Here is a 23,088-nt window from a genome sequence, read left to right on the forward strand (position 1 = left end):
GTATTCTTGCCTGGAGAATCCCAGGGATGGGGGAGCCTGGTGGGCTGCCGTCTATGGGGTCGCACAGAGTCAGACATGACTGAAGCGACTTAGCAGCAAATTTGAGAGAATTATTAATGATTCTTGTTAATATTATTGATAATATTATCCTGAAATATCTGAAATAATTATTAATCACTTCATTTTTATGTCTAATGAAAATTGGCCCCTAGATTAATAATACTTGCTAATTTTTTATAATCAGTACCCATAATTTTTATAAGTAATAATAAGATGAGATTTAGAGAAGTGCAGCCTTTTGGTAGCTCAGGATACCGTTCTTGGGCTTTTTTTAACCTCACCAGTTTTTTTTTTTTTTACAGATAATATACTTCTGAGCTTGAAAGTTGTTTTAGTTGGGACTGCATTTTTTTCAGGGAAAGCAATCTATTTTTATAGCGTTTCATTTGTTCTCAAATTTGCTGCCTGTGAATTGGTTTCAAAGCATAATTTTTATGCAGTACTCTTCTGCTTGGTGTGCTAGTTAACTCTTCCCCTTAACGTTGACTTATTCTGTAACTGAAGTGATTTTAGGCATCCCTGGGGGCTCAGCGGTAAAGAACCCAGCTGCCAATGCAGGGACGTGGGTTCCATCCCTGGGATGGGAAGATCCCCTAGAAAAGGAAATGGCAACCCACTCCAGGATTCCTGCCTGGAGAATCCCATGGACAGAGGATCCTGGTGGGCTACTTGCTATTTACATTTTCTGTCAATTCACTGATTTTTAGCTAATTAAGATCAAACTTGTAATAGTACCCTACTTTTTGTGTAATAGCTACTAAAATATATAACTCATAAGAGTATAACAGAGAAATGTACCCAAGTAATTAAAAATTACCACTATATGTATGTACACAGATTTTTTCTACTCAAATATTTTTCCTTATCTACAGACTTGTCAAGAAAAAAAAACGTTTTTTTCTGCTCAATAAATTTCTCCACCTTGAAACCAGATGCTCTCCTCGGAGCAGGAGAGGATTTTGTCATTGAGGTTCCTGCCTTCTCTGGATGACCTTCCTCTTTCCCTTCTGCCTCACAGAGGGACTCACGCCTCTGTGGCCCGACCTGGCCAGGAGCCTGAGGACATTTAAAATGCTTGTCAGGAACATGGCCAGCCCCCACAGGGTCACCCCTAAGTCGCCCTCTTGCCCCTTTGCCTGGTTGCTTTGTTTTACTTAATCCCTGCTGCTTTTTTATTGCCTGATCAGCGTTGCAGACATCTATGAAATATTACTCTATCAGGGAATACTTTCTCATCTTTAGTAAATATCCTTGCATAATTTGAGAAAGTAAACATATATTTGTTTTATAATGTTCCTCTTGATAATGTGAGATGGAAGTGTGTTTGTAATAGTACAGATATTTCAGTATAGGTAGTTATGCATCCTCTAATTTTCAGCATAAATAAGCAGTAATTTTTTTTAATAAGCAGTAACTTTTATGCTGTATATCACTTTGCCTTCACAGTGAAGAAGAACTGTTGTATCTGAGTTTCATTGAAGATGTAACAGATGAAATTTTGAAACTAGGTTTATTTTCAAACAGGTTAGATTTTTTTAATTGTATTGTGATCATTGAACTGTACATTAAAAACTCTTTGGTGTTAATTTTATTTATTTTCACATATTAGGAAATGAAAATTATATTGCTTTCTTAGGGGACCGTATTCTTATAATTGATATAAATTATAAAGAACATTTAATTCATACTCTTCCAGGGGATCCCTGGTGGCTCAGATGGTAAAGAATCCACCTGCACTGCAGGAGACCTGGGTCTGATCCCTGAGTTGAAAAGATCCCCTGGAGGAGGGCATGGCAGCCCACTCCAGTCTTCTGGCCTGGAGAATCCCATGGACAGAGGAGCCTGGTGGGCTACAGTCCACGGGGTCACAGAGAGTCGGACACGACTGAGGCGGCTGAGTACACATCTGTTGGTCGTGATTAGAGATATAATGATTATCACGTGTCCAGCACAAACGGGCCGAACCCGGGTCTCCCGCATTGTAGACAGACGCTTTACCATCTGAGCCACCATGGAAGTCCACAGTAAGTGGTAACTTTAACTTACTATGTCAGTTTGCCCTGAGTGGAATATCTTTTCAAGTATAATTTAGGAAACATTGTAAAGTAACGCTTTATAAGAGAATTTTCTTTAGAGTTTGCTTTTGGAGGATGAGTGTATGTGACAGAGAAAGGGAGGAGGGAAGGCTTTTGGTGTTTGTGAGAGAAAAAGGATACAGAGCTCTTTAGTTGGGGGGGGTGTTACAACCTCATGTCAAACAGTTTATTTCACAGAAATGTAAGCAGCGTGCAGTCTCTCAGAAGAGACACTGGCATCTGTTAACTTAAACATAGTAGAAGTCATACTAGCTTCCACACTGGAGAGCCTGATAGAACAGACAGGATTATAGCGTGTATCTTTGGAAAGAAAAAGGGTCATCTAAAACAGACTTTCCAGCCTTCAGTACTTTAGTTATGGCATGACTCTCTGTATTTAGTTGGTTTTCTGATTTTGAGACCATTAACATTTTTATTTATCATTTGTAGGTTTCTGGAACGACTGTTTGAGAGACATATAAAACAAAATAAACATCATTTGGAGGAGGTTTGTCTTAACTTTATAAGAAAAGTCCTAATATAGAAAGAATTTGCAAGTTTACCTTTCTCTCAAAGAATGCATTAAAAGCAGACACTTTTTTTCTCTTGCCCTTTCTGTGTATGTGGGGAGAGGGGAGATACAGGCAGAATGAGGAGGAAGCAGTATTAACCCCACGGAGGTGAGCAGCGCTGCAGCAGCCTTGAGTCGCCTAATTAATATAATTACTCTTGTATTTTTTTAATTCCAGGAAAAAATGCGCCAGCTGCTACATGTCTTAAAGGTGGACTTAGGCTGCATGTCCAAGGAAAACTCAGTAAAGCTAGACAGCGTGGATACATTGCATTTATGTGATGTTGAAAAGGCTGAGAATTTAGAACAAAATGAAAATAAAAGTGAACAAGATTTAATCATTCAACAGGAACGTCAGGAATACCAAAAAGCTTTGAATATGTTATTGACTATACCAAAGGAAGAGAATGAGATAGTCTCTTCAAATGAATTTTTCCTCCCCATCCATAAATCAAAGTATTCAGAAGAGGTTATCATTCAACAGGTGAATGAGGAAACAAATCTTGAAACTTCAGTTTGGGATGAGAAAAATGGAAGCGTGTCAGACAGTTTGCTAGACCAGGAGACCTCCGTGAGCGTCATTGAGGGCGACAGTGACACGGAGAGGGCGGAGGCCTCCACGGAGCTGTGTTGCCTCAGCACGGCACTCGTGCCTGCTGTTCAGCTGTGCAGAGTCAAAGACAGTCAGGAGGTGGAAGGACCAACGCTGAGAATCATGGAAATGAGCATTGAGGACTGATCTTGGATGTCTGATCTTCACCAATAAATATCCCAAATGGCCAATCATTCAATATTCCTTTTTTTTTTTTTTACTTTTATATGTTAAGAGTTCTGTATTTGTCTATGTTGTATAATAAATTACTATGAATTTAGCAGCTTAAAACAACACACATGTATTATTTATCGCACAGTTTCTGTGGATCAAGAGTCCAGGCACAGCTTAGGCGGGTCCTCTCTGCCTTTGGTCTCACACACCTACCAGCCAGGGCTCGGCTGGGGCCATGGGGGTAGCTTCTGCTTCCAGACTCTCCCAGGTGGTTGGCAGGGCGTCTTTCCTTGAAGCTTTCGGTTTGAAGGCTTCCGTTTCCTGCTGACCGTGCCCACTGGAGGCTGTTCCCATTCCCTGCCGCGTGGCCCTCTCCACAGACCACTCACAGCGTGGCTGCCTGCCTCTCTAAGGCTCAGGGGAGGATGAGGGAGGCGCTTCTAGCCAGACGGAGTCTCAGAAAACATAATCCTGACGTGGTGCGTCACAGGAGTGACCTCCATCCTCTTTGCCATATTCTTTTGTTTAAAAACAAGTCACAGAGGAGCGCACATGTGTATTACACAGTACTCTATTTTCTCACTTGATAATATAATGATGAGAATCAGAAAAGTAAAAATTATCTGAATCAGGGTTTTCTAAATTAACAGGAGAAAGGATCTATTTTTAATTCTTCTGAAATGAATGCCTTTTTTGCTGATGCTAAATATACATAGATATTTGTAAAGCTAAATTTGCTATTGGAAAAAATGATTTCATGCTTACCTGTTTGAACTGAAGCTAAATGCAATGCTTACCTTTATAGATAGAGTTAAAAAAGCGAGACCTTTTTTGTTTTGGCAGTTAGGCAGTTTACATTTATTTGGAACAGAGGCTAACCACAGTCTGTAATATATTCTTTGTCATAAAAAATAGTGCTTTAAATAGAAAATATTCTTTACCCTTGGGATCAGCTTATTCCCCATGTCACTTCTTAATTAAACCTTTCTGTCTGCCACTGGAGGAGTTTGGTATGACAAGCAAAATCATATCTGTCCATAAAATTCCTTAAAATTTTCTACCTCTTTTCCTGTATTTTGTGATTATTAAAAAAAAAAAAAGGGAGCATTGTAAAATCAGAAATTTATGATTGGATATTACTGATGCTATAAAATAAAGATGTTCTTAAAAAAAAAAAGTCACAGGTCTTGCCCACATTAAGAGGCAGGATACAAGGGTGTGAATGCGAGAAAGTGAGAATCACCCAGCTCCCCTTAGGGCCTGTGAACCACAATTTCTGAAGTCCCTTTATAGGGGAACAGATTTTACCTAGACATAAGTGATTTTGCAGGCACTGACTGGGGGAAGGGCCTATAATCTGGAGTAGCTTCTAAAACATTAAGCATTGTCTGCTGTCATCTTGGGGCTTCCCTGGTGGCTCAGATAGTAAAGAATCTGCCTGCCAAGGCAGGAGACCTGGGTTCAATCCCTGGGGTGGGAAGATACCCTGGAGGAGGAAACAGCAACCCACTCCAGGATTCTTGCCTGGAGAATCCCATGGACAGAGGAGCCTGGCGGGCTAGTCCATGGGGTCACAAGAGAGTCGGACACAACTTAGTGACTAAACAACAGTATCTAATTTCTTTCCTCTCTTTCCTACAGTATCTAAAGCGTCAAGGCCTTTCTAGTAATCAGTGAGCTTGGATGGCCTATTGACTGAAACGCCATCCCTTCTTGTGCAGATGAACATTCTACCAGGCCCAGTCTGATCCTTAACTGAACTCAGATATGTCTCAGAAGACTCATCTCTCCTGAGGTCTTTTCAACCACTCACAGTAATGGGAATATGTGAGTAACTTAGACAACGGTTTCATGCCTGGGCACCATGGAGGATAAAAAGATGAATCAGAATGTGGGTGATAACCCAAATGTTCTAGAAATTCAGCAATTCCCTCCAAGTATCTCATTCTTTAATTCAGGCTTTTAGCATTCTTTTGCCCACACAAGCGTTTCCCAAAAGGTGGTGCGTATCACTGGAGGTATTAGAACTGGTTTCTGGTGGTGGGTGGATGACAGTCTCAAGTACGGGAAACTGTTCAGAACCCAGGCTCGGGGACAGCCTGCCGTACGGTCGGGCTGGGTGCCCAGTGTCAGGCCCCAGATCATCCTGCCCATTCTTTCCTTGGCCCTGCCGACCCCCGGCTCTCACTGTGGAGTTGTCATCTTACCCCCAACAGCAAAAGATGCAAAGTACACATTAGGCAACTGTGGAAAATCTAAACTGCCAAGATCTGTCAAAAGTCCAAAATAGGGATTTACTTGGCTTTCGGACTTCTAAATATACTGTTTTATCCAAGAAATTAGCCATTTTCTAAATTGTGTAGAGAATAAATTTCAATATTACAAGTCTAAAAGACTGCATTTGCATAATTATTAATATCTATTGAAATAATTACGTAAAAGCCATTCTTTGAAATACTTATAAATATATGTTACGCAAAGTAGGCATATGGGCTTCCCTGGTGGCTCCGCTGGTAAAGAATCCGCCCCGCAATGTGGGAGATCCCGGTTCGATCCCTGGGTCGGGAAGATCCCCTGCAGAAGGGATAGGCTGCCCAGCATGGTGTTCTGGCCTGGAGAACTCCATGGACGGCGTAGTCCGTGGGGTCGCAAAGAGTGGGACACGACTGAGCGCCTTTCACTCCGCTCCGCACCCCGTAGTCCTCTCTCACCCTCTGTGACCTTTCCTGGCGCCCGCCCGGATCTCCCGTCACTCACACGTGCCCCGCTCCGTCCCGTCACGGGCTCCCCCGCTCCTCCAGCCCCCAGGGCTCCTGCCTTCCGCCCCAGCCTCACCACCACGAAGCCCGCACCCCCTTTCCCCCTCCGCTGGAGCTTACTGCCTTCCTGCTGCACCTCCCCACCTGGAGCCCTGCCCCAGACTCCCTGCCTGCTCCGACACGTCCGTCTTCTCTGCCTTCCAACTCTGGGTACAGCCTCTTGTCTCTGACCCCATGACCCATCCTGACTATATGTTTTAGGGTATTCTGTTGTTGTTATCCTCAGGATTCCCTGTAAAATGTAAAGAGATGAGCTGGTTTAAAGAAATTTTTTTTTTTTTGGTTTAAAGAAACATTAAAAGTGGTTCTCAGATGCCCAAGGTTCTGTAAAGGTGAAGTAAATGGTTAAGTCTGGGAAACACTGCTTAGTCTCAGATCAGATATTAATTTCTTTCCCTCCGCTTCTCCTACAGCTCATTCTCTGACTTGCAGAGTCATTGATGAGTGTTTTGAGCCCAGTCGCTCAGGTTTGATCCTTATGAGCTGTGACTTTAAGCTGGTTACTAACCTTCCTCCTGCTTTTCATGTGTTGAACCGGGTAGTTACAGAGCCTTCATTGCAGGGTTGTAAGAAGTTAAACAGGTTCTTAGAGAAAGACTCACAGGCTGCTACTGTTATTGTCAAACGGACCAATAGACCACGTCACACTCCCTTCTTTAAAACACAAGCCAAACTGAGTTTCCTCTTGCTAACCAGAAAAGGCACAGGCGCCTTTGCGTCTGTTTACAAAGTCATGCTTTCCTCCCAATGCATCTCTCGCCAGGCTCGCCCAAGCATCCTCGGCGTCTTCATTGCTTCTTCCCAAACAGGTCCCTCCCTCTCTGCCGCTGCACCTGCCCTCCGCTCCAAACACCATCTCCCCTCTGGGGCCCCTGGGGCCTGCACTGACAGCCCAGAGGGAAAGTAACACGGGGACCCTGAGCGGCTGCTCCGACAGATGTCCCCTGCTCTGGGTGAGACCTTCCACGTCTGCCGTGCGAATTATCATACTGTTTAGAATGCACTTGGTCTCCCGTCCTGGCGCTGGGCTTCTCAAGAGAAAGACCCTGTTTCTCTTTGGATCCTCAAAGAACGGATGCATTTGTTCATGCACTGAGACAGTTTGACCTGGAGGGGATGTTTAGCTCTAGACAAGGTTATAGGGAAACAGGACAGATATTTCCTCCTCTCTTTACACTCAGAGGGCAAATTCCCCATTTAGAAGGAGCGATGTAGCAAATTGCTAAATTACATGAAAATGTCATTTGCTCACATTTCAAATGGTTTAAAATATAAATTAGCATTCTCCTAAGAAGCTTTAAAAAGTCACATTTTTTTCCCCCAGTGAAAACAATTAGAAAAGATCAGAATAGCTTTTATGGGGCAAGATGACAATTCCTCAAGTGGTTGAATTAGCTGTGTGATCACCAACAAATTACTTTATTCTGGGCCTTTGTTTAAAAAGAGTTCAGATTACATGATTCAAAGATTTCTCTTAGTTTTAATATGCCAAAGTTAACATTAGTTTAATTCTTAGGCTCTTTAGAAATTACAAGTTAAATAATCTACACCTAGAAGTGGGGACCCCTCATCACCCTTCATGTGCTAGTATAGTCTTGGAAAGCCGTCTGCTAAACTCACACTCTGGTGATAGGAGATGCTCACAAGCATGATGCCTTGCCCAGACACTTAAAAGCAGCAGGGGCATCCGGTAATGGCACATCCCCACCAAAACAAAGCCGTGTGTTGAATTCCAAGGCCAGGGAGAAGACACTTTGAATTGGGGTAAAGAAAGCTTTGCTCCAAAAGCCACCCTTATTCCCTTGAGAACTGTCCTGTACCAACATTCAAGTTTTGAGGCAAAAATGCCTAGCAGTCCTGGATGCTAGGGTTCCACACTCACCTTCCAAGATTTTAGAACAGGTGGGTTGAGGTGGGCCAAGATGGCAAAGTAGAAAGACCCCGAGCTCACCTTCTCTCATGGGCATACCAAAATTACAACTATTTACAGAACACCTATGAAAAATACGAGCACCTACAAAAAAAGATCTTCACCTAAAGGTATAAAGAGTATAAAGAAGGACTCACAGATGGGTAGGAGGGGGGAGCTGCATATAATCAAATCGCATACCCCCCAGGTGGGCAACCTACCAATGAGAGAGTTACAATTTCAGAGGCTCTCCCCGAGGAGCAAGGGGTCTGAGCCTCACACTGGGTTCCCCAGCCCAGGGGTCCTGCACCTGGAAGATGGATGCCCAGAATGTCTGGGCTTTGAAGGCCAGCATAGCTGGCTCCCAGGAGTCTCAAACTCAGTCCTAAATAGAACCCCATTCTTAAAGGGCTCACACAAAATCTCATATTCCAGAACCTAGGGTGGAAGCAATAATCGGAATGAAGTCTGGGTTGGACATTCCTGCCAGTCTGGAGAGTCTCCTGGAGAGGCAGGGGGCCTCGGGAGCCTGCCCTGGGGACTCAGGCATTGGCGGCAGCATGCGGGGAGCTTGTTCTACCACGTGGGCGCTGGTGCCGGCCAGCACCATTTTGGAATCCACCCTCTAGCTTATTTGGAGGCGGGCATGGCAACCCACTCCAGTGTTCGTGCCTGGGGAATCCCATGGACAGAGGAGCCTGGCGGGCTAGTCCATGCAGCCTCAAAGAGTCGGAAACGACTGAGCGACTTTATCTATCTATCTGTCTCTAGCTTATTAGCCTTAGGACCCAACTCTGCCCCTGCCCACAAGCCTGTAGGCACCAATACTGGGGCACTTCAGCCAAACGGCCAGCAGGGCAGGGGCACAGCCCCACTGACCTGCAGACTGTTGTCTGGTCGCTGAGTCCTGTCCGACTCTTTGCGAGCCCATGGACTGTAGCCCACCAGGCTCCAGTGTCCAGGGGATTCTCCGGCAAGAATCCTGGAGTGGGTAGCCATGCCCTCCTCAGGGGACCTTAGACAGGCTGCCTAAAGATCCCCCTGAGCCCACAGCTGCCCTGGAGCCCAGTGCTGCCCCGCAGTGGGCCCAGTCCTGGCCCCTCACCCCAGCGCACAGCAGTGGACTGGAGCCCCAGGCCTTCAGCCAGAGGACACGGGACTGAGCCCCCGCCACCAGCCCAGGCCCCGCCCCCGCCCCCGGGCTTCTGCTCAGGCCCCAGGGCCGGCCTCACCCATCAGCGGGCACCAAGGGACAGCCACTGTGCGAGCTCTTTGAGTCCCACGGACCAACACGTGGATGGCCTGACACCAGCCTCCGGACCCAGCCCCTGGAACAGACCAGCATCTCACATCTGTCGAAATGGCCGTCTTCTCAAAGACCACAGATGACGTGTGCTGGCAAGAATGTGGAGAAAAGGGAATCCTCGAACACTTGGCAGGAGTGGGAATTGGCACAGTCACTGCAGAGAACAGTACAGAGGCTCTGGAGGACGAAAAGCAGAACCACCACAGGACACAGCAGCTCCACTGCGGACGGTATATCCAAAGAAAAGGAGTCACGCAGTGAAAGATGCATGTACGCCGACGTTCATAGGGTCACTCACAATAGCTGAGACGCGGAATGGACGAAGAGTCCATCAACAGATGCATGGATAAAGCAGATGTGTTGTGAGTATATATATGTAATATGTATTTGTGTGTGTGTGTGTGTGTATGTGTGTGTGTGTGTGTGTGATGGAACACTGCTGCTGCGGCTGCTGCTAAGTCCCTTCAGTCGTGTCCGACTCTGTGCGACCCCATAGACGGCAGCCCACCAGGCTGCCCCGTCCCTGGGATTCTCCAGGCAAGAACACTGGAGTGGGTTGCCATTTCCTTCTCCAATGCATGAAAATGAAAGTGAAGTCGCTCAGTCGTGTCCGACTCTTAGCGACCCCATGGACTGCAGCCTAGCAGGCTCCTCCGTCCATGGGGTTTTCCAGGCAAGAGTACTGGAGTGGGGTGCCACTGCCTTCTCTGGATGGAATACGACTGTCATAAAAAAGAATGAAAATTTTCCATTTCATCAACATAGATAGACTTGGAGGTTTTATGCTTAGTGAAATAAATCAGAGAAAGCCCATACTGTGTATCACTTACATTTGGAATCTAAAAAATACAACAGACTAGGGAATATAACAAAAAAGAAACATATATAAAAAGCTAGTGCTTACCAGCCAGGAGAGGGGTGGGGGAGGGTTACGCAGGTGCAGGGGGCTAAGAGGCACGAAGTGCTGGGTGTGAAATAGATGAGCAATGAGGGTTTATTATACAGCACAGGGACACAGCCGGTGTTTCCTAGTAACCGTAACTGGAGTGTAACCTTTAAAACTGGGAGTCACTGTGTTACACACCTAAACACATATACTGTGAGTCAAGTATACCTCAAGTTTTTAAAAAATGGAAACAATTTTTTAAAAGGTGAGTTGTCCATTGTTTTTCCTGTGAAGAATATTATTTTATAAGTTTTCTGTTGCTGCTGTAACAAGTTCCACCAATGCAATGGCTTAAAATAAAACCTCCCAACTTACAGTTCTGGAAGCAGAAGTCATAAAGCCAAGGTGTTGGCCAGGGCTGCGTTCTTCTTGGAGGCTCTGGGGATGTGTTTTTCGCCTTTTCCAGTTTTCAGCGGCTGCCTGCATCCCTTCACCTGTGGCCCGTGCCTCCATCGTCAAGGCCAGCAGCGTGGCATCCTCAAATCTCTCACCTCTGCTTCTCTCATCACGCCTCTGCTCACTGTGACCCTCCCGCCTCCCTCTGAGAAAGACCCCGTGGTTCCTCTGGGCCCACCTGGATAATCCTGGACAATCTCATCTCAAAAACCTTGATGTAATCGCATTTGCAGAGTCCCTTTTGCCATGTAAAATATCCATAACTTCAGGGGACTAGATCACGGATATCTTTGGCGGCCCATCAGTAGACCACAATTGTAAATATCATTAACCTAATAAAAATGGTCTAAATAAAGACATAGTCAACCTATTGACTGTAGCTTGGCTATGTCATGAATCCCAAGTTGTGGTCTATATTGAACATTTATGACTTTTTCATACTGTTTCTGATTCAGAATTTTTAGACATGGGATATACTTGAAGAATCTGGATTTCAACACATTTTCAGTGTTGCTGTTGCTGATCCAAAAACAAGCCCGTTAATAAGTGAAGTGGACATTCAGCTAATGACACATCGCACTACCTTGTCAATCCTAATGGGAATCAGCCCTGAACGTTCACTGGAAGGGCTGACGCTGAAGCTGAGGCTCCAGTGCTTTAGCCACCTGATGCGAAGAGCTGACTCATTGGAAAAGACCCTGATGCTGGGAGGGATTGGGGGCAGGAGGAGAAGGGGACGACAGAGGATGAGATGGCTGGATGGCATCACCCACTCCGTGAGTTTGAGTGAACTCCGGGAGTTGGTGATGGACAGGGAGCCTGGCGTGCTTCGATTCATGGGGTCACAAAGAGTCAGACACGACTGAGCAACTGAACAACAAAATAAGTGAAGTGGACACTCAACTAACAACAAGTTGCACTACAGGCATGATTGTGTGAGGAGCTCTGCCAACCTGCAGGGAAGTACATAAATATTTATTCTTCAAATATATTAATTGTTCCACAAATGTGCTGATTAACAAAGTTGGCTATTTTGACAAGAGGCATTCTAACTCATAAGTGATTGATGATGGTGGAAATGTGTGATGCCTGTAAACGACTAAAAGAAACATCTATTGTCTGGAACATAATTTAAAATAAACCATTGGAGAACTGGGACTAATTACATACCTTTGCAATAAGAACTAAAATGAAAAAAAAAAAATAGACAAAACAGCTGTAATTGTACTATTCACACACATATAATATCTTGCTACAATATTTATTTTATGGCAAAAAATAGACTATAATATATTCACTTCACATTTATCACATTCATTCAAACTCTTTTGCCTATTAAATGTACACACTTTTACAAACCAATGGCAGCTCAGATTTAAGCTCTTCTGATTATACATTATATATTGTTTTTACATTGTTGATCACCAGACAGTACCACATAAAATTGCTTTTTAAACTAGAAAATACGTGACAACTACATATACCATGTGATTTTGAAAAGGCAGAATTCCCAATGCATTGCTTGAATTATAGGGAACTTTCTGAGAAAATGTATTTCATAAAAAATTGTCTCTAAATATTTAAGTTTCTGCGGACATTTGAGTCATATTAACAGCAGCCTGAATTTTTAAATACATTATTATCCAGATATTCATTTTTAAACTATGCTTTGCTTAATTTGCTATGGGTAGGGTTTGGACTGCTTCAGTTTGTAACAAAGAAATATACGACAACATCCTGTCTCGTTGCAGTGCAATCTTCACCTGAACCAAGTAGGACTGTTGGAACTCGGAGCATCCCCGTCGAGCACAGCCGAGGGAGACACTGACGTGGCTTCATAGGAAAACATTTAACGTCCTCGTGATAAAAGCTGTTTTATATTTTAATGTAAAAAATTACTTGAGAATACAGTAAAAAGCAACAAATATATTCTAAAGGCCCAGTGCCAACCTTCGGAGTAAGGTTTAACTGTTCAAGTTTTTTAAGGCTTAATACTTTAAAAAATATTTTTATTTTCTCCCCTCATTTTCAATGTGTTGTTTAGAAACTGAATACACTGATAACTGTGTAATAGCTCAATTCTACAATAAGAAATTAAGCTGCTTACTTTTAATATAGAATTGAAAAAAAAATCTAATATGGAGAGCCTAAACGCACACTAACAGAAAAATCTTCAAAAACGTTAAGAATCATCCCTGTACAACTACTTCAACTTCTCTATTGAGCCACAAAACCAAACTATGCAAATAAAACCCACCAAAGCACTACTGATCTAGAAGTTTCACAAGTTATAGCATTTTTTTCCTTGTTTTTTGTTTCACCTTTTTGTTTTGTGGGCTTAAGATTTTGGTTTCTTTTTAATCCCAATTTTATTAAGCCTGTTCTGAAAATGTTCGTCACCTGTAGAGAACATTTACTTTTTTTCAGGCATTTCTTAGGCTAACAGCACAGTGCGTGCGTGTCCAGTGGTGTCCGATTCTCGAGACCACAGGGACTGCAGCCCGCCAAGCTCCTCTGTCCATGGGATTCTCCAGGCAAGAATCCTGGAGTGGGTTGCCATTTCCTTCTCCAGGGGATCCTTCCGACCCAGGGATGGAACCTGCTCTTTTTCGCATCTCCTGCATTGACAGATGGATTCCACTACCTGGGATTCCTAGACTGGGAAGACTGAACTTAGATTCCAGTCTGGTCCAGACTGAGCCAGTATGGTAATTATTCCAGTAAAAGTACAAGCCCATTAGATCCCTTCAGGACAGTTAACTCTAAGATTAAATCCCTTGTCAATAAATATTTCTCATTCAATGGCCCATTAATTTCATGTGATTTCTAATAAATTTCTAGAAAAAGATGTTTGGAGACTCTCGTAGCATCTATGACAGAGCAGTTGGACCTGTGATATTTGCAACTCTTATGAAAGATGAGTGACCTCGTTTATTTGTTGCTAAGTTGCTTCAGTCATTTCTGACTCTGCAACCCCACGGACTGTGGCCCACCAGGATCTCTGTTCATGGGATTCTCCAGGCAAGAACACTGGACTGGGTTGCCATGTCCTAATCCAGCGGACCTTCTCAAGCCAGGGATCGAACCTGCATCTCTTATGTCTACAGGTAGTCCAATTAGTCCCTTGTCACTCATTTGTATTTATTTGTGTTATTAAAAGCATAATTTAAAATAAGTATATGGTTACTCATTGGAAAGGACCCTGATGCTGGGAAAGACTGAAGGCGGGAGCAGAAGAGGACGACAGAGGATGAGATGGTTGGATGGCATCACCGACTCGATGGACTGGAGTTTGGTGGACTCCGGGAGTTGATGGTGGACAGGGAGGCCTGGTGTGCTGCAGTCCATGGGGTCGCAGAGTCAGACACGACCAAGCAACTGAACAATAGCAACATACGCTTACTATCTCTTTGTGAGCCCAGCAACATATTGGATAAAGTTCAGATTTACTTCAGTTTTTAGAAAATGAGTATTTTACATATTTCTAGAAATACGCCACCAACCAGGCCCACCTCACACACGTGTGATCTAGAGACACTCCAGCTGTGGGGACACTCACTGTGGGACTCCCGTGTCCTCAGCTGGGGGCCGCGGACCTCCCGCCACCTCCCTGGCCCAGGACCAGGGTCCCCTCCTCCTCCAGGCCAGGACCACCCAAAGGCAGACACGCAGCAGAAGCAGACAAGGCGGGGACGTGCTGCCAGCTCACCCGCCTCCGCCCAGCGCCCTCACGGGGTTCTCGGCACCCCGCTCACCCACCCCTGTCCCTGGCCTTCACACGCCACTCGAGTTTCTCAGACAAACGATGGGACACTCGTGACGTGGAACTCCCTCACGAAACACTCATCAATCTGACTTCAGTCGCGTGCTGAGGCCCAGACCCCACTGCCGGGCAAACCAGAACTGGTACTGTGCTCTGGCCTGCAGGGTGCAGCGGGGAGGAGGTTGCCCTGCGTGAGTACTGATGATGAGGGTGTGACTACCTTTTCAGACCCCTGTAGTTTCTACAAGCTTTGGGAGAACAAACCAGAGTTAGGGCCCACCTACAGTAATATTTCCCTTTGTAGACAATACTGTCAATACTTTCACATACATCGGAACTTTTAGAGCATAATTTTTATTTGGGAACTACCTGTACTATGCCAGTTTAACCACCCAAGGACCCTTTCAATTATTTTCTAAAATCCTCTGTCCACACACCCTAACACATGAAAACCTTAAACCACCAAACTTTCTGATTTTTTTTTTTAATTATAGATATTTAGGGTAAATGAAGCTCTTATTGCAGGACTTTGAAAAACTCATGTTCTTTCAAGAATTGTTTTCCCAAATTCCTAATGGACCTAGCCCTCTTTTTGAAGTGTCTGTCCCTCAGTTAAAAAAAAAGGGTCCCCTCTAATTTAGACCATTTAAATAAACTTTAAACTGGAAAGAGATAGTTTAGCTTCTTCTACCTGAAATGCTGATAGAAAGCAAATTCCCTAAATGTCTATCCAAAAGAATTCCCTTTAAAAGTCTGATTTTTTAAATGATTTACAATAAACTGTAGTTCTTTATATTTTAATAAGACCACTGGAGCGGGTTCGACCCTGGGTCTCCTGCATTGCAGGCAGATTCTTTACCATCTGAGCCACCAGGGAAGCCCAATATAGTTTTATATTACATGTAGTGAGAACATTTATATTCCCTTAATATTGTGAACAGTAAGTTACCGACCCACTTGAAAGGACTATCGTCTTTTCCCGACGAAGCAGCAGAAAGGCTGCCCGTGCCGTGCTGCCGTCAGCCCATCCTCACTCCTCCTCGGGGCTTCGGTCCTGGCCTTGGTCTTCCCGGGAGCTTCAGGGCAAGCACAGTTGCTGTCTCAACCCTGCCAACGTGGTTTGAAGGCTACATTCTAGGGTTTTCTGAATGTTTCACAATGGATGTTCCAGAAGAAAATAAGTAATGAAGATTGCAATTCCAAATGAGGTTCTAAAACAAACACTTTCCGTGTTCAAAACTATCCACTAGAGCGTTTCATCTGAAGAGCCCACTGCTCAGGAGAGCTGATGCCAGAGAGGCAGCACTCGTCAGCGGAAACACTGGCTTGTAAGCTACTCTGTGCGAAAATGCACGTTTTGCTAATTTTGATATGAAACTAAGAATATCAACAAACAAACAAAAAACACTAAAATACTGAAGCACTGTGTAAGTTTGGCAGACAGAAAATCCTCAACTCAGACATGCTGAGCTGATGAAACCACGATGTTCTACAGTTTGACCTTGAAAATCATATTACTCCAGAAGTCCAGAAATGTAGATTTATTTTTATTCAGAAATACTTTCATATTCTCTAACTGTTCATCGAAAGTTTAAAAATTCAAAAGGGACACAAAAAAATTACATGGGTCTTAGAAGCTATGTCAAACATGCGAGTTTTAAGAGTGACATTTTATACAGTGTAATTTAGCCCTCATAATTTTCTTAAAATCAAATTATAACAGGAACACAAACATACCATATATTACTCTTTAAAATTTTTGTTTTACAATATGTTCTTGTCAATGGGACACTTCAAAATGTTTAAACCTGACAGAAAAGCATTTAAAAAAAAAAAGTACCAATGGAAGAAAAAAGTGTCAGAAACACACCTGTCCATTACCTGGTGTGAAGATGGGAACCACTGCAATAAAAAAACTCTGAATCCATTCTCCTGGGGAGCACGCTCTGAACATCCACACTTGGGTCTATTGTTCTTTAAAATCATTTCAGACTTAAAATCAATTCTTTGTTACCAAGTGAGAAAGAGGCCCACTTTCAATATTCACTTTCATTGATGCCATCTGCATTTCCTCTTAAGCGGCTGGTTTCTGGGACAGAGTCAGGCAGGGACACGATGTTTGAAGGAAACCCAGTCTCCCAGCTAACCACAGACTCAGTGGTGACAACAGTGAGCAGAACCGCTTTAGGAGTGAACCCGGGCATCGGAACCGTCCCTCGGATACTGTTCACTGGGGGAAGTAACCCTGGGTTTGAGGTTTGGGAAGCTTGACGTGTTGGAGAAGCGGCCTCCGGAAGCTAAGAGAGGGCTCCTCAGCTGAACGTGCGGGCAGTCCTCCATCACCTCCTCGGCCCTGAGGGACGAGCCCTTCGCAATCCCCCTGCCCATGGGGAGGGGCCTAAAAGGGGTCTGGGGGGCTCGGAGGAGGGGGAAGCCGAGACGCCCGCAGGGGCGAAGCTAGAGGAGTGAGGCGAGGGAACCCCGGGACATCCTGGACACCACGGTCATCTCCCATGGCCCCACAGGTCTGGGCTGTGGTTTGGGAGAAGAGGTGAGACTATTAACAAACTCTTCCCTTCTTTCAGCCAAAAGAAAACAAAGCCTCTTCACAGCTTCTTTTAATAATAATATAAACCTGATTTTTTTTTTTTTTAAAGAAAGAGTTGTAGGTGGAAGAACTTCAAGGAAACAGAGGGAGCTGTTACCCGTGACAGGCCCTGAGTTTCCCGGGGGGTGTCTACGGTGGGGGGGGCACCCACTCTTCCCGAACCCCGCTCCGCCCGGCGGCTCAGTCTGAGCGCAGGTGACACTGCGAGCTTTGTAAAGACCAAGGCAGCTTGCATTTACCGCCCTGTGCCTCCTCTGCGTGCGATCTCCTCCTAGTCATCCTCTGTACTCTTACCCTGATCCCTTCCAAAACACTTTCAATATGTCTGCTGTTATGTACTGTTTCACCTATAAAGCAACATATATATTAAAAACAGATTTGTTTGCAACCAAAAAAAGTGCTTAAAACCATCTTATGCAACTGTTTTCACTTCATTTTCAACCAAAAAAAAAAAATCAAACACATTTGGGTTTATGAATAATACTGAAAAAAAAACAGTGAATCTGATTATTCTCATACATGTATTAAAAAAATGTGCCTTTATGCCCCATGTTAACTTACAGTAACTGACTCATTTCCGTACCTTAATGAGTTGAACTCTTGCTTGGAAAATATAGAAAGTACAAATATATAGAACTTTTAGGATTAAAAAATTTTCTGAATATAAAAATGCTTTCTATATTTCAAAAATAACACTTTTGGATTCTTGTTGTAGTTTTGGGTTTGGTAACTTAACTGTTAAGTACCCAAGGGTTTTTTTAAAAAATAACATGGTTTTAAATACAAAGTTATCCAAGAACCACTCACATCTGTGGATCAGCCCCATGAAAAGTTTAGTTTCTCAACAAGAAAACCCCAAATATTCTCGTCATAAAATAAAATTCCATTATCAAAAACTAGCTTAAGATAGAAAACTATACGCCTTAGTGATTGCCAGAATTGCCCAGCACAGCTTCAGTAAAATAGAGAGAACTGATCGAGAAAATACAATCTCCACATGTGTGCAAGTGCTGCAAGTCAGACAGGGGCGCCGGGAAGCCGCGGCCTTGCCCTCGGGCACCGTCCGCCCCGGCGCGGCCCCTCCACCTCGGCCGGCCCGGCTCCTCCTGCGGCTCATCCGACGCAGCGCCCCGCGCTCCTCCCGCCACCTACGCCCTACGCCCGACGCGGCACCTGTGGAAGCGAAAGCGCGAGTCGGCCAGCACGTCTCCGTCCCTTCCGAGCTGTGAACGCCTCCGTGACCATCCCGGCGAGCGCGGGGCCTAGATGAGCCGGGAGCTCCTGAGGAACTGGATGAGCACGCGGTACACGAACGTGTACTGGCACAGCGTCTGCACCATCAGCATCCGCTGCCGCCGCAGCATGTCCAGCACCCGCGGGACGTCCAGCGCCTGGCGAGGGAAGTGGGGTGAGGGCGCGGCTCCCCGAGACCCCGGGGCGGGGGGGCGGCGGTCCTGGGGGGCCCTGGCTGCAGGCAGGCAGCCTCTTGGCTACTCGGAGTCTCCCGCAGAGAAGCCCGAGGACGTTTGTGCAGAAAGCCCTGGCAGGCCACGGGGGGCGGGGGTCCCTCTCTGCCCGGCCCTGCGCCCGGCCCCCCTCTCCCCGCGCCCACAGAGGAGCAAGCACCTCGTTGTGCTCCAGGCAGGCGATCATGATCTCCGACAGAATGACGACGCCTGTCCGTCCCACGCCGGCACTGCAGTGGACCAGCAGCGGGGGGTTGGGGCTTTTGGGTTCACTCGTGCTGTTTGTATGGCGTCGAACAGACTGGATCTCTTCGAGGTATGCTGTGAAACACGGATGAGACAGACAGACACAATGCACTGAGGCCGATCAGGCCGACTGAGAAGGCGGCCCCACGCGCAGGGCACCGGGAGCCGGTGCACCAGCCCAGCTACTGGCCGACAGTGCGGTCTCGGCGAGCCCCTGCCTCTACCAGGGCTCTCGTTTATTCTCACCCGCAAAATGCAAAACTCTTCAGGGACCAGGAACTGCCTGCTGCTGACCAACCAAGTTATACTGTAAAACCTCTGCACTAAGCTTTCCCCTGAACGCTTGCAATTTTCAGTTTATAATAAGCCCAGCCTCGCATGCAACAATACAGAGGCAGGAAAGGAGAGGCTCTGTAGGTCTGCCTCTGTGGCGGCCTTCGCGGCGCCGGGAGCGCAGACGCTTACACAGAAAGCCCTTGAGGTCCTCGGGACAGCCGTGCTCGGGCCAGTCGGTGTACTGCAGGTGCCAGATGGTCCGCTCCTGCCCGCTCAGCAGGTGCTTCATCTTCAGGCCCGTGGTGGCGTAGCAGCCGGAGTCCGTGCGGAAGCGGGTGGTGATCTTGAACCGCCCGTAGGTGACGGTGTTGTGCCTCGAGCCGAGGCGTGGCCAGTACCTGAAGCTCTTTTCCCTTCCGCCCTCCTGTCAGAGACAGAGCGCTCAGAACCGCGGCCCGGGCCGGCCGAGGACGCCCCTTCCGGGGATCCGTCTCAGAAACGCGCTGGGCCGGCCGAGGACGCCCCTTCCGGGGATCCGTCTCAGAAACGCGGCCCGGGCCGGCCGAGGGCGCCCCTTCACCGGGACTCGGACCTGCGCCCCCGCCCCCTTCTCTGAAGTCAGGACGCACAGCGTCACCGTCACTGTCCGTCTGAGGCCGCGAGAAGGTCAAGGAAGAGAAGTGAGTCCTCACCTCCTCCGCCGTCACCATGGCTATAATCGCAATTCCCTGTTCCCACACCATCTGCCAAAAGTCCGGGCAGGTATTTTGCAGTGGTCCCTGAGTGGCAATATAGTCCCATTCAATTCCACTGACAGAGACCTGAAATTAGGGATTTAAAAAAATGAGTATGTGTGTGTATAACACATGCATATACATTTGCTCATGGTAATACTTAAAAAGCGAACTGAACTATTTAGATAAAGACTTTCATCTTATTCTTTTTCCTTATTAGTGTAATTTCCATCACTGACACTCCTATAAGCACAAGCATTATGAGTTTATATATCATCTATATGTGACCTGGGACAATGTCCTTAATCTCTCCAAATCTCAGTTCTCATCTGCACAATAAAAATACTCCCTGCCCTCATGTTGCTGGGATTACTCAAGTCAGTATACTCAATGCCCTGCACATGACAGGGTCTCGGTAAGTGGCTGTTACTCCTGCCGTTAGTGCTGGTTCTTATAAAAATAACACCAGCATCAGCACACCCCAAAGTTCAAACACAACCTTCCCTCGTGAAGCACCATACATACTAGGATCAAGTACAAGCAGTTAAGTCAAAAACCTAAGTCAAGTGTCAAACTTCTGGGGGCAGGGGCAGGGAATCTCTTACTACCTAAGGAGTTCACCTCTGAACTTCTGAGTCAGGATCACCCCATATAATGATACTAAATTTCCACTTAAGATTGAAAACCTCCTTGAAAACATTCTAATAATTATGAGAGCTGTAGTCAGGACATGGGGTTAGATCTCGGCTCCCCCACTACTGAGTGATGGCCGTAACGGCTTCCTGAGTGCCCTGGGTAACCCTGGGACAAAGACCGCAGCCCAAGTCACGCCGCCGCATCCCACGGGCCCCAGGCCCCACAGCAAACAAGGACCAGGGGGAGGGCTGGGGGCAGGAGGGGCGACGCCCTTCCTGACTCGGAGGTCAGCACAGCGGCCCACACGGCGCGCTACGGGGTGATCTAAGAATTCCTCCTGCTGTTGCTGAAGATCTCGAAATACCACCACAGAGCCTCAGCATTCAACTCTCACCCATCCAGTCACAGGAGACAGGATACGCTATTCCAAAGAAATGCTCCGTTTTTAAATATGTCACCCCAGTCACGTCCGACTCCGCACAACCCCATGGACTGCAGCCCTCCAGGCTCCTCATCCATGGGATTCCCCAGGCAAGGATGCTGGAGTGGGGGGCCGTGCCCACCTCCAGGGGATCTTTTCAACCCCGGGATGGAACCCAGGCCTCTTATGGCCCCTGCACTGGCGCGTGGGTTCTTTACCACTAGCGCCGCCTACAGAACAAAGCTTGCCCGTGGAACTCTGCTCAGAGCTATGTGGCCGCCTGCAGGGAAGGGGTTTGGGGGAGAATGGTTGCCTGTGTATGTCTGGCTGAGTCGCCTCACTGAGCCCCTGAAACTATCCCAGCGTGGCTAATCGGCTACACCTCAATACAAAATAAAAAGCTTTTTAGAAATAAAAAGCTTATGCACAGATTCCCAAAGCCTGTCAAGGGCAGACTGCTGGGTCTCCGGGAAGTCTCACTGCGAAATGGCTCTCATCCAACGTCACCTGCAAGCTGAATAAAATGTGGGAAAGAAGAGAGATAACACCTGATTGTGGACACCTTCTCATTCACTCACTAGAAGGAAACATCTTCTGTCCAGAGTAAGGAACTGACTGTGCAGCCAGTGTGAACAGAGGCTGCGGGGACGGAGAAGACAGAGCCTCTGGCTGTTCTCACCATCCTCGTATGGACCATCCCTTTTTTCACTTTATCGGGCGTAACGCTACCTCAGGTAAACGGCATCACCCTGCTTTGGGGCCGGGGCGGCGTGGGGAGCAGCACCACTCGCCCACAGAACAAAACGGTGTTTGAAAAGCAAAGAGTGGGCAAGGAGCGCAGACAGCTCCAGTGTGAGGCACGGCATTGGTGACACCATCCGACACACACGTGTGTCACATCAAAATGCACGGAGGTGCACGACAAGGAAAAAGGAGCCATTCAGCTGCTCCTGAGAGAACCTGTGAGCTAGAGAGAGGGCTTCAGATTCAGAAGCACCAAGGGCTCCAGGCAGACACATGAGCGGCCCTGAAGTCCTGGGGACGATGCTGGGGGCAGAGGGACCAAACACCGTCCCCCCAGGGGTACGGATTTCCCAGCCTGCAAAACAGTGTCAAAATGGTTCAAAACAAGGGTGTTTTTTGAAAACAAGTCTCGCCACTCTTGTGTTAATGATTTAACTGAGGACTCTGCCCCACCATCCTAACACTCCCCTCACCTTGATGTGGGAGGCGTTGATATAGCCGGTGTTGTTCTCCTTGGTCGGGACCAGCTCCACCCTGGCGTCGTCGTAGGGAAGCACGTCCTGGAACCGATTTCTTTCTGCGTTTTCAGGGAGGCGTGCTGTTGAGCACTCGCCATCAACTAGCCGTTTTGTAAGAATTCTTTCATATTCTGTGAATACCATTCCCTGTTCTAACCGCTGTTCCAGAATTTTACACTGGAAAACACAGAGCGAGAAATAATATGACTGCAGTCCCATGCCACACACAGCTGCATCTTGACTGCACGTCTGAAAACTCGCCTTCTGCCTCAAGTCTAGTGTTACCCAATACTGAAAATTCTAGATGAAACCAAAGTTAAATTTAACAAGTCATTACACAGAAAGGACAAATGAAATAATCTTCTTGGTGAGAAATAGAATGCAAAGTTCTGTTTAAACTTGTTCTAGAATAATTCACTGAATTCGTTTTCTCTAAATCTATAGTCAATTACTTGACCCCCTTAGAAAGTTTGGGACTGCCTTGTATACACTGCTATAATTAAAATGGATAATCGACAAGGACCTGCTGCATAGCACGGGGAACTCTGCTCAATGTCAGGTGGCAGCCTGGATGGGACAGGGGTTTGGGGAAGAATGGATACATGTACGTGGATGGCTGAGTCCCTTTGCTGTCCACCTGAAAAGATCACAACATTGTTAACTGGCTATACTTTAATATAAAAAAATTTTTTTTAATTACCTGACCCCCTAAGAACAGAACGTTCTCCTGGAGAACAGTAAATCCTAGAATAGGATAATTAATTCCAACTTCTATGAACAAGGGCTTCCACTTGGTAATATGACACATAAAACACTAACAATAGTCCA

General features: G+C 46.2%; 2 protein-coding genes across 6 annotated transcripts in view; one reads left to right on the forward strand and one right to left on the reverse strand.

The window, feature by feature from the left end:
• Nucleotides 1-4,421, forward strand: part of SPATA7 (spermatogenesis associated 7) — a 31,351-nt gene extending 26,930 nt beyond the window's left edge. For all 5 annotated transcript variants that reach the window (XM_010845150.1, XM_010845148.1, XM_010845149.1 and 2 more), the window contains 3 exons: nucleotides 1,507-1,584; nucleotides 2,586-2,643; nucleotides 2,885-4,421. In XM_010845150.1, coding sequence (XP_010843452.1) covers nucleotides 1,507-1,584; nucleotides 2,586-2,643; nucleotides 2,885-3,445 — 697 coding nt within the window. In that variant the 3' untranslated portion in view covers nucleotides 3,446-4,421. The remainder of the gene's footprint in view (nucleotides 1-1,506; nucleotides 1,585-2,585; nucleotides 2,644-2,884) is intronic.
• Nucleotides 4,422-16,137: 11,716 nt separating this feature from the next.
• Nucleotides 16,138-23,088, reverse strand: part of PTPN21 (protein tyrosine phosphatase, non-receptor type 21) — a 78,007-nt gene continuing 71,056 nt past the window's right edge. Inside the window, exons 15-19 of the mRNA XM_010845236.1 lie at nucleotides 22,216-22,437; nucleotides 19,900-20,028; nucleotides 19,397-19,631; nucleotides 18,846-19,006; nucleotides 16,138-18,610 (exon numbers count right to left, since the gene is read on the reverse strand). Coding sequence (XP_010843538.1) covers nucleotides 18,482-18,610; nucleotides 18,846-19,006; nucleotides 19,397-19,631; nucleotides 19,900-20,028; nucleotides 22,216-22,437 — 876 coding nt within the window. The 3' untranslated portion in view covers nucleotides 16,138-18,481. The remainder of the gene's footprint in view (nucleotides 18,611-18,845; nucleotides 19,007-19,396; nucleotides 19,632-19,899; nucleotides 20,029-22,215; nucleotides 22,438-23,088) is intronic.

This window comes from Bison bison, unplaced genomic scaffold (assembly GCF_000754665.1).
Source record: "Bison bison bison isolate TAMUID 2011002044 unplaced genomic scaffold, Bison_UMD1.0 scf7180017864213, whole genome shotgun sequence".
In the NCBI taxonomy this organism is placed as follows: domain Eukaryota; kingdom Metazoa; phylum Chordata; class Mammalia; order Artiodactyla; family Bovidae; genus Bison; species Bison bison.